Raw genomic sequence first — 12,048 nt, 5'->3', positions numbered from 1 at the left:
TTCCGGCGGGTCCTCACCCGCTAATCTGTAGCATTCACCAATATCAAGGATGATCCATCTGGATGTGGGTTGTTTAGCAACAGATAGACCCAATTTGGGGACAGAAAAGCCAATGAATAATTGGTCATTTTGGTGAAATGTAGCCATTCTGGATATGTAAAAAAACAAACCTCTTTTTAGGTCCAGTCTATGTAATCTTTGCTCCTTTCCTAGATGGTGAGATGGATAGAAAACTGGTAAAGTAATTTTTTGCGACAAGTGGAAGTCAGAGTTAAAATAACCTAGTCTTTATGGAAAGCTGTACGAGGACGTTTACAGGAAAGGGCCTGCAACTAGTGTAACCTGCGGGCTGATGTTATAGCAATAAGCAAAACTGTTTTTAATGTCAAAAGTCTAAATGGGCATGAGTGTAAATGCTCAAAAGAAATGCATGTCAAAAAGCTTTAGTCGGCGGCTCCGTCGGCGTCTCGGACTGAGTCAGCAAAGGCGGACTTCCCGTGCTTCTTTAACTGAACCTTTGAGGGGCTAGGTTCCCAACTGGTAGAAGCACTCTACTATTTTTCGTCAGATTGAGATGTTTCTCCATGTAGAACCGGCTTAAGGCTCGGTTTTGAAGATTTTGTCTTGGACTTCACTTTGTCATCTTTTTGCAGATCGACAGGCGCATGGGCTTTCTGCTTGTCCTTGGGGGACAGGAGGGTGGGTTGACGCCGCATTTTTGAAGATTAAGCATCTCACTACGAAGTGCATCCCATTTAGCAGGGGAGTCTGATCTAGTTGGACACCAGATTACCTCAGCCGAGGAATCACAGGAGGTCAAAGGCGACCTATGATGCAGTTTCTTGGCCTTCTTCAAAGAATGGCGTTACCGACATTTGATCGAGACCGCTCGAAAAGAATCACTCGACTCAGTCTTTTTTTAAATCTTCAAAGGAGATTCCAGCAGCAACCTCCCCACCACCAATTTACCTTCATGCTCCCCGAGAGCCGTTTCGGTCATCGCACGACAGGAGCTACAGTTGGAGGCAAGGTGCCTGGAACCAAGACACCACAGACATACGCGGTGGGGTGGTCGGGATGTGTCAGTGATGGACATCTTCGATCCACAGTCTTAGCTTTGGAAGGCCGATGGTGCCGATGAAGACAATTATGGAATAAAAATAACTATCGATTTCACAGAGGAACTCAAGCGCGCCGTAATTCTCTCGAAGCGTTAGCTTGGAAAAATGGAACTGAAGCCAAAGGGCGCTGCATGTGCTACTTATACTGATGAAGTCGACAGTCAAACTGAAGCCCTCAAGGGACATCGACTCGACAAGAACGGCACAGCAACCCCCTGTCGAAAACAATTTCCAAAGCAGTTGGAAAGAATTATAAGATAAGGAATACATGGGAGGACACAATCCATTTGAAGCATGAATATGAAATTAAGGTTGAAGAAATCATTCAAACCAGAGTCAGCCACAGAGGAGTGATCAGAAAGGAGAGTTTGGCAATGCAACAAGGCAACACAGGCCTCTGGAGCATCCCAGTTGTGGGGTGGGGAGGAAAGGGGGGGGGGGGAGGGGAAAGCGAAGGAATCAGGGCACTAGATGTCCTGGGATGAAGATACTTTGGTTCAGCACTGAGCCTTTTGAATCCTGATAGCAAAGGGGAACCCACTACTGGATCTGGCAATACAGACATGGTCTGAAGCTTCATGAGAAGTGTCCTTGAAGCAGGAGCAGTCGCCACTGAATCAGGGGAAAAGGAGCACCATATTGGGACGCTAATCCTTCGAGAGTCAGAGCTTCATGGTCTAATTGTACAGAGCGTCAAAGGATACATTGGAGAGTTGGTCTTTCCTCAGGAAGCAGGCCTTTGAACGTTCAGGTTCCAACTGTTGGTGCGGCGAGTGGGTTAAGGGATTCACTTTTATCCCCCTCCGAAAGCAGTACATGATTGTGCAAACCCAATAGCACTAGTCAAATAGATGGTCAGCCATCCCTCCAATCACAACGGAAGGGCTCTCACACTAAAGGAGTGAGCAGAGACCGTCACATACAGGCATCTGCATATTACAGCCAGAACTTGTTTCTGGCTGAATACAGCTCTGGTCCCCTTTTTGTCTATCTGAGGGCAAGTGGACCAGGGCTTGCCATGAGACTCCTCATGTTCGAGGCAAACCAAGACAACCTTCATTTTGTCGAAAGGAAATGAAAAATATATAATTTTTTTTTTTAAAGTTATCCCAAAAAAACAAAGTATTCCATTCTGCCTAGCCATATGGCCAACAGAGAGGGGATGCTGTTAGGGTACAGGCAACTTCCCCCTCTACATTTGTGGACCCCTCCCCCCGAATACATGTTGCTTTTGTTGAAGTATCCCAACTTGCCAGGGCAGCATAGTGGTTATGTGATTTTAACGAATACAAAAAAGAATGCATTAACAAATAGTGTTAAGGTATTTATACCACACACTGTCACCAATGGAATTGGTTCCCAGGATCTCAAATATTTTTGAGGGGCCTCCCCCCGCACAAGCCCATGTTTAAAACTACACCCTAAACCCCTCCCCACCAGATTTAACACCTTACCCCCACACACATTTTATTTTAATTCTGTATTTTTCCATTTTGTTTCAAATTCATTCTATATTTTGTATGCATCAAAAATCACTGGATACCAGCACAGCCTTCAGCTGCACTCGCCTGGGCTTTCGCTCATTGTTCTGGGGAAACTGACAAGTGCCTCAGGCGGTCAGTACGGAGAAACTGGTTTCGCTTAGTCTTTCAACTTTGTTGCCACGTTTGGTAACACTATCACTGAAAAGTAAAATACTGTACAGTGCAAAGGGTCCTTGTGTTTTCTGGCCCTAGTCACACACTTAGGAGTAGTGGTAGCAGAAGCTTGTGTATTAATGTTTTACCAAGCCAAGCCATACCACTATTTGCTCATGACTGCGGCTAGTGTCAGTCATGGCCATGCCATGAGATGAGGTGCTTTGTCTATTCTTTGGTCATTTTGCCCATTGGCCTTCCCCCTGGTCTTCAGGACAAAAGATTTCCTTATTTGGGCATGCAGTAGCCAGCAAAAGTAGCTTCTTTGGTGGGCTACTGCAGGCCACGTGTGTGGGTACCCAGGAAGGGGGCCCGGTCAGTCTGGTACCAATCCACAATACTGGTGCCAGGATGTCTGGTGTACACGAGAGCCACAGTGATGCCAGATTGGACCAATGTTGGCATGCATGAGAGGGGCAGATCTCATTGGACGGCCAGGGGCGTGCACTCACCAGGCTTGTGAATATGAGGAGGGGTCCCGAATTCAGACCCGCAGATCAGCAACCAGTCTGAATCAACCAACTGACTGAGGCAAGTATCCAGAATACCTGAGCAGAACAAAAAGCCGATCCTGGGATCCGCAGACGAGCATCCGAAGCTCGCTTGAGTCCCGGTGGAGCCCTGCTTTGGGCTCGATCTCAAAAAGGCCTGAGAAAGTGCTTTGAATCTTTGGAGTGGTGGCACTAATCACTCGCCGCCTCCGGGATGCCCTCCAAAAAAGCTTGTTCAGAAGTGTTAATGGGCCATTTAGTGGACTGTCCAGCTCAAACCTTGGCACCCATGGAGGAGCATTGTTGCATCGAGTTTTACCTCGAAACTTGTTAATCCCAACTTGCACTGCAAAGCACCTTTTCACCGAATTGCGTTGTCCTAGCTGCTTTGGGCTGCGAGAGGGAAGGTTGGGTCAGATTGCAAGAGTTAGGTGCTTGCCCCTGCATTACTGTGCGTCAGTGGCAATCAAAGGCGGTTTTCCTGTGTTCCTTCTTGTGTCCCGAGCCCAGCTGCAACAGCGTTTTCTTTGTTCAACTGAATTGAGATACAGCTCCTGTTGCAAACTGGACCAGCATCTGCACCCGCAGCACCTGTGCACTGTGAAGCCAAACCAAGGGCAGGAAACCGAACCTCTCCGACGACCCCCTCCAGACATGCCAGCTATGGACCAAATCCGAGCTACAGGTAGAGAGTATTGAAACCACTTACCAGTGGCCCCTTGTTCATCCAAACGGAGGACCCCCTATGGGCACTCCTTGGCTTTGGTAGCCCCGCTTCCCTAAATCCTCTGAATGTTAGGAATAGCTTTTTCATTGCTACAGATCTTCCCCAGACTATTGGAACCAGATTTCACCCTTCAGAATCCTGACCCTAACTTATCGAAAAGGTACTTTGTGACTTTTACTCATGACCAAGCGCTTTCACGTGCACACAGAGCACAAGATTCCATTCATCGCAGGGTTTAAGTTGGGGTTTTCCACTTCTGAGGATGGCCCATGCTATAAAGATTGCCTGCCCTTTTCCCTTAAAAGGTATTGGTGGAGTTTCCAACTTTATTGCATTGACTCGAGGGACTGTATACATTTTACATGTGTTGCTGGTGTGGTATTTTTACATTGGTTTGCATTATTAATCTGTATTAATCCTTGGGCCTAATAAATGGTATAAATATTCATATACTTCTGTCGAATGGTAATTCTTGGCATTTCACCGAGTGTGCTTCAATCACCCCCACTACTCCTGCAGATTTTTTAATAAACATCATATCAACATGCACAAGACAAATATATTGATCTAGATACACTGTGGTCTTGAACTAGGATCAATTGGTCAACAGAAATCCTTTTCCATGGCCATCCAGGACTAGAACTGCTTAACCTAAAGCGTGTTAACAATTTACCTTCAGCCATTCCGACCATTGCGCCCCTTGCAGACTAATGTAGCTCCTTTCATGGGAAACTGGCTACTACTTTACTATTCATCTCCTGCCCTCCTTCATTTTAGGATATAAACAAAGAATACCTTCATGTAACAAGCAACCATATTCCAAGGCCCAGATAAAATTATTCCAGCTGCACGTTGCTAAATCATAGTCAGACGACTCACCCCTTTGCCAAAAAGGGCGTATTTAAAAAAAAAAAATACCCACCTGTAGCGCCTAGACTGGTCAGATCCCTTGCTGATAAAGTGCTCACCGTACCCTCCCCAGTTAACTAACCGGGGCTTTTCTTTCTCTGCTCCCTCACCATGTTCTTCCTCCTTTGATTGTAAAACGCTCTGTTGCTTCTCAAAGCTAGGTCTCCGTTCAATAATACCCCAATAAGTCAGTTGATCGAAAGGGCCCTGCTGTCCCAATTTTAGCATGTACTGAAGGGTTGGTTGTAGTTCTTACTTTTCCGATCAGCATTTCGGCTAGTGGAGGCAGCCATTTAATTGGCAAATAGAATATGAAGCATGCCATACTGGCCCACTTCATCATGGAGTTAATCAAGCACTGCCCAGCTGTCTACTTGTAATTTGTTATAGGAGGGACGATAAAATCATTGACCTCTCTCCCAGGAAACTTTTATCCCCCCACGGCCCCCCACTTTATTAAGCAACAGTTAACTCTAGCGGGTCTACCTATAACCAAGGAATAGACTTGAAATTTTGTTTTAATTGGAGTAAAACCCACATTCGTTGAAGATACGATTCAAGAATACGTTCTGTTCCCACTGGTAGTCTGTAGTAGCCAGGCGGCTTAAGAAATCCACTACTGAATTTTCCATTACATCCCACTCTGAATCACACGTTTCCAAATCTGTACCACCAGCAAGATAAGGGCGTAAGACTTAGTGCTGTCCTGCTTATTGATCAAAGAAAGAGCAACATGGCATTGCAATTACAAATGAATAGCATCTATCTGGAAGGCGTGAGCACTAGGAAAATTGGTGCAGGCTTCAGGGTATGCATGTTCTTTGCAACAGACCACAAATCAGAAACCTGTAATTGTTCCCAAGGTTGCTTGTCAACCCAACTGGGAGGAGTCTGTTGTGATAGTTCTGTGAGGAAGAAGCTCCAGAAAAGGCTCGGTCTCTGATAAATTGACCACAATACCAGATCATGTGATGTTCAGTTACTGGTCTCAGCTGGTTCCAGTAACCTCTGTTGGAAAGGAAACAAATGTCATAATGCACCACCACCAATAGTTCCTTGACGATGCTAAGCTCCAAGGATTAAGGACCATACAAAGACACAGGCTCATCAGCAGCATGACATGTTCAAAGACTTTTGGAACAGCGTTAAAGCCAAGGGTTACAACCAGGTACTGAAAATGGATGAGGACCACAGCAATTTTCCGATGCGGTGGCCAAATGGGTTTACGTGGGTAGGCATGTTTAAGACCCACTGCACAGATAAAGTCTCCACGCTGTAGAAAAGGCAGAATCTGTGTGGGCGATCTGAATTTTTCTCGGGGAAGGTGGTGGTTGAAATCCAACAGGTCTAATATAGTGCACAGACCAGCCTGGTTGGGCACTGTAAAGAGAAAACTATAACACCAGTCTCCATCGGTGGAACCTCTAATGCTCTCATGGAAAGAAGGTTTCAGATTCTATTCCATTAGAGCTGGGAATCTGGTCGGAAGAGGATGTGAAGGAATGGGGCAAGTCGAAGGGAAACCACTGTAAACTAGTGATAGGACCCCATGGTCCTTCAGGTTTCCCCATGGTGATAAATGCACTGCACCAACCCTCCTCAGATTTCCCCCTGCCCTCCCTCAACTCCCTACTAGAGTTCCCAGTGAAGGTGGGATGCCATGATGGCCCTCCTAGCACAATGGAGAAGATGCAAGGAGGAAGAGTACATTCTAGGGGGTACCAACAAATGGTCTCTAACTTGGCCTAACCTTTCTGTAGAGGCAGAAATTGGTGCGGACGAGGGAAATGGCGGCTGCTGCAATCACAGGGGGCGGTCATTTGAGAGCTGCATCACAATTCTGTCGAAAGTCACCCGATTTGGCAGTTTGAATTGGGTCCTTAGACTGTCTGTAAGAGGATTAAAAGTATTTGTTGAATCCATTTAGGCATCTTGGAGCGATACTTGGCAGTGCCAGTGGTCTCATTGTTAGGGCACCAGGTAACTGCAGCCACCACTCAGGGGATGCTCAGCTCTGCCAATGGGCTGCTTTGCTCTGCTCAGAACCAGTGTTGCACCAGATACCTTCAGCTACTTTATGGGGGGGTCCTCAGAGGATACATCAGGTCCACCCTTTGTGGTATACCCAGCACTGGTAATGTGGACATGATCCCTCCCTGAACCAGGGGCGGGTGTCAAGAAACTCCTTGCCGGCCCTCAACTCTTCTCTACACATGCTTCAGTGGCTTGGAGGAGTGCACCCAAACACATTTTCGCATCTCTGGAAACGTTTAAACAAAGAGGGTGTTGCATATTGTTGGGGGGTTTGGCGGTGGGAAATAAACAATCGGCTGCTGCAAAGCAACCACTGCAGGAAGCACATGATTAAACCTATTGTCCGGTAAAGGCTGACAGAGGGAACGGGGCAGTAGGTTAATGAATAAAAAAAAAAAAGGAAAAGTACTTGTAGGTGCTACCGCTTATCAGATACAGAGTGCGCTGGGGAAAAAAACTGAAGGGTGCAGTCCGGGACAGGACATTGCATCACCCTTTCATTAGCCCTCGCATTTTATAAAAAAAAAAAAAAAAAAAAAAAAAAAAAAAAAACTTCTGCTCCTATCCAGCACGGCAAAACGTCTTTAAACTATGGAGTAAAGGGGACGGGGCACAAAAGTATAAATCCTTTTCGTCCAACCGCACCACAAAGCAGTAACGGACTGGCACCATTACATGTAGACAGATGAAATGCTTACTAGGAATGGTTCCAACCTGTGAAAGATTCATTTCCTTCAGCAGCCAAATTGTTTAAACCAGGAAATGTGATGCAATAATCAATATTAAATCATTGCACTAGCTTACTTTTGACACACAAAAGCGGTTTAAAACTAGACTTTTTAAAAGCAGTTTGCCGGTGTCCCTTCTCGGCCAATTATTGGAAGCAGACTTCTGGCACCGAGCCTACTCTCGACATGTGATCAGCTGGGAAAAGCAACTTTGTTACATATTTGGGTTCTTCTAGCTTGTGTAAATAGGTGGAGGATGTTTGCTGCAGAGTGCTTTACATCGCACTGTAGTTTGTTAGAGCACTAGCAAAATGACATGCAGCACTGATGGACCAAGTCAGGCAGCTCGATTTTCAACTGAAGGCTAGCAAAGCAGAAGTGTGCGACGAATACACAAAAAGGAGTCAAACAATGAACAAAAAAGGAGCGATTTAAAAAAAGACAAAAACTACAGCGGACTACTTGGAAGTAAAGGTCCTAGTAGAACCACATTGCAGCCAAACCCCTTTGACATATTAGTTTGATTTGGGGTTTCTTTAAATTTAAATTCTTCAATGAAACATACAGCCACGAAAAAACAGCTTAGCTTGTTCTTGCACTTCCTCATTTCAGTCTATAAATGTCAATTCAAATATGGAAATGAAAAGCCAAGCAACAGAGCAAACATCCGTTTTCAGCTCAAGCCCAAAAGTCTTCCGACAGCCTTAATTCTCTGTCTCAAAACATATTCCAGATTTGATAGATCACAGAACTTTATTGGGGCAGGGATTGTGTGAGTAGAGTTTTTTACTAGTCAGTGTACCCTTTACAGGAGTTAATTGAGCTGTACCATCTTTTGGCACTGGCGTACATCGACAGAGTATCATTGTGTGGAGCTAGCCTGCAGAACTTTGGGAAACATTTGCAAAGGCTGGCACTTACGGGTCCTTGTCATGAACAGTACTTTCATACTCCAGGAAGACAATGAGCCGGGGGTAATGGCCGCACAACTCTCCATTTTCATTCAGGATCAAGCTGTAGCAGTAATCTCTACTGAACAAATCCAGGCACCGCTTCTCAATGCTGTCCACCTGAGGAAAGGACAGTGGGAAAAAGGCATCACTTCAAAACCCACTTTTAGAGACCACGTTCAGACAAGGACAAGATGCGATTGAAAATTCTCAATTTTACAATTAACTATATCAAAAGAACTGTTACGTCAACTTCAACAATTATGCCCCGCAAGTGGTAGAGTTGTATGTTTCAGCATATTTACATGCAAACATCAATTTAAGAAAAACATTTATACAGTTTCACAATTGCAAAAGGGGATTGTAATCGTAACCCCATGGTAGCCAGGTCCCCATAGTAAAATGATGAAACAAAAATAAAATCTAAGTTATGAAAAGCACAATGAATAAGTCCATGTATGAAGAAAAAAATACATTTTTGGTTTAAAGTGTATTGGGCGAAAGAAAAAAAAACATTTGCACAAAAAAGCTTTAGATAGCAACCAATTGTGGGAAGGAAAGTTTTAAAGATGAAAAATATATATACTTGTCAAGTAAGACATCAAAATTATGCATATTCCCAAGAGGAAGCATAATTAGTGCAGACCCATTTCCCTGGACATTAGGACATCCAGCGGATTCCAAACCTCCAAATACAGATGTAGAGGAGGTCTCAAATACAGCCTGTACTCCAGTCGCCCATTTTGAAATGCCAGGACCGTTCACACCGAGATATACGACATATGATGAACAAATAAACCAGCAGAGAGCCGCAGTAGGGCTCTGCCCAGTACCCATCAGAAGAGCAACACCTATTGAAGTCCCAATACCTAGAAAACCATGGACAGTAAGGTATCCATTAAGAAACCCCTACCTGCAAATGAGACAAAATGAAGATTGCCTCAGTACTGTCCCGGAAGAGACCTTAATGGAAGACGAATGGTTACATTACGAGGACCTGGCCAGACTCTCAGATAGAAGAAATGACGACCCGAGAATGACTCCTAACCAACAGAATTACATATTAACGTGAGTGTTATACGTCAATTATGACGAGTTTTCAGTATAAACGCTATGATTGTTTATGAAGATAGCTGGAGTTGAAGTGAGAAGGACGATCACATCACTGCTGTTTTCCATGACTCCTCGTTTTTTGTACTGGTCATTAAACGGACTCCCCTTGCCAAATCGAGTTGTCCTTATTGATTGGTGTTGGAGTAATAAATCTGCACCCCCATCCATCTCAAGGATGCAGCTATCTCGTCTTAAAGTACTTCGGAGCAAACCTCGGCACTATGGGCCGGCCAGGGGTCTCCGGAGTACACCGATATCCAGAGTGACATGTCGCAGTGACGACCACTGCATCTGACCCGATAGTCTGCGAGTGGCAGGAAAGGTTGCAGAACAAGCCATCAAATGTTGGAATCATTTTTAACTGATCGGTAGCAACACGCGAGATCCGGTGGGTTTATCTCAGACCCTCAACAGAATGGGCTCAACAAGTGGCACCTTGGTGACATGTGGCTTTCCCCAAGAAATAAAAATAAAAAAAAAAATAAAAAACTATTGATCATTTTACGAGGGTGTTTTCACCTTAATGAGAAGGCAGAAACAATTATAGTACAGGGTGCGTTTTAAGGCAGCACTCCCAGGCCACATCATTAGCGTTGTGGTTGTGAAGAATAAGGGAGGTAAACACATTAGAAAGGACGCGTAAAAAAGAAAGAACATCATTTGGGGTTGAATATACTCACAGATTATCCCCAGGAAAGCTGAAGCGCCCAGGAGGGCAAAAATAGAATACAACAGACACTGGCCATACAAGACATTAGGGGTGATATTGAGATACTGCGCAAACCTCTTGGAGAGGTGTGGGGGACGGGCGAGGTGCATAGCTGAGACACTTTGCTTCATACCTTAAAGCCAAGGCACATAATAATGAAGTAGCTGCTTTGGGGGATGGATGACGGGACGGCAGTGAAAGAGGACATAGCAAGAGCGTATGCTAAGATCTATGAAGTTGGATACACCCCAGACTCCGGGCCCACCCCCCCTGCTCATAAAGAAATTGATAGCCAACTGCAATACAGCTCACTCCTCATGGCAGCTACTTTTCGCCAGAGGAGGTCACCGAGATACAAAGGACCATCTCAATCAGAAAAACAATATCCATAAAAAAGGGATTTTAGTCCCTATTTTTTAAAGTCTAGAGTAAAATGATAGTCCAATTTCCATTGAGAGTATTTTATAAGCAAGTACAAATATGTTTTTTACAAAAAAACGTAATCTTTTTATTAATTTCTTGGCACCTAGTTATTCATGCACATTAAAACGATAAAAGTTTACTTCTCATCGGGCAGTTAAAATAGTAGTTTCTTCCTGTGGTACTATGTGCAGTACTGATCCATAGCGCTGCGAGGGTGAAAGCAGGGACACAAGATACTACATGTCTTTTTTCAGGGAGTAGGTTTACTCCTTATTTTTATTCTTTGGGAGTATTTGTCAATTATTATGGTGTAAAAATAGCCGATACACCCCTTATCTGTAGGGCTGACGGCACCCCATGGTAACTTTTTGAGGCCATGATTCAGGTCATAACCAAACAAGGTTAAAATCCACTCACAGTTAAAAAGGTAGGTTGTACTCAGCGAACACCCAGCTGCTTTGCAAGATCGTAGACCTGGCCAACAAAACTGACGCTGGGCAGCCATAACACTGGATGCAGAGACGGCCGTTAATGAGGTGCGGTGGCCCGTTCTTGCAGAAACACTACAGTAGCATGGGGTTGTCCAGAAACTCAGTGTTTGTGAATGGCACCTTTTCCAGGTCCCCCCCCCCCATACGAAGATACTAAATAAAAGGTGCCTCCACCCACCACCCCAAATTGTTGTTCGAATTGCCTTTAGAGCCTTTGCTTCAGCGGATCTACACAAATGAGGAGGTTAAAGGAGTTGGAACACAGTCCATGCTTGTTACAGTGTCTGCATATGCACAGACTATTCTGGCTTATCTGGAGGATCCCATCAAATCCCTCCCAGTTTTCGTGGAAGAAGTACTGAGATACTCAGAAGTCTCTCGGTATAGCCATAGTACAGAGAAAACAGACTTTATGCCCTTCATTAAGTACGGCTCCCGGGAATTACAGAGGAGTTTTGATCACCAGTCAAACGTGAGACATGTTACAATTAATATGAAATTGAATCAGAAGATTAGTCTCTACTGAACAAATGGTCCCCACTTCTGTTGTCGCAGCAGGTAGGGTAGAAATCATAAAAACATGAGTTCCCCCAGTGATTGTGCACAGCCCGTCTGCTACCTCTGGAATAGTCGGTATCATTGTTCAAGTTTGATA

General features: G+C 44.7%; 1 protein-coding gene across 2 annotated transcripts in view; it reads right to left on the bottom strand.

The window, feature by feature from the left end:
- Nucleotides 1–12,048, bottom strand: part of MTMR14 (myotubularin related protein 14) — an 840,209-nt gene that overhangs the window by 779,046 nt on the left and 49,115 nt on the right. For both annotated transcript variants that reach the window (XM_069643242.1, XM_069643241.1), the window contains exon 2: nucleotides 8,629–8,777. In XM_069643242.1, coding sequence (XP_069499343.1) covers nucleotides 8,629–8,777 — 149 coding nt within the window. The remainder of the gene's footprint in view (nucleotides 1–8,628; nucleotides 8,778–12,048) is intronic.

The sequence above is a fragment of the Ambystoma mexicanum genome, chromosome 2p (assembly GCF_040938575.1).
Source record: "Ambystoma mexicanum isolate Mex_15411 chromosome 2p, UKY_AmexF1_1, whole genome shotgun sequence".
In the NCBI taxonomy this organism is placed as follows: domain Eukaryota; kingdom Metazoa; phylum Chordata; class Amphibia; order Caudata; family Ambystomatidae; genus Ambystoma; species Ambystoma mexicanum.
This window is presented reverse-complemented; position numbering and strand designations above follow the sequence as displayed.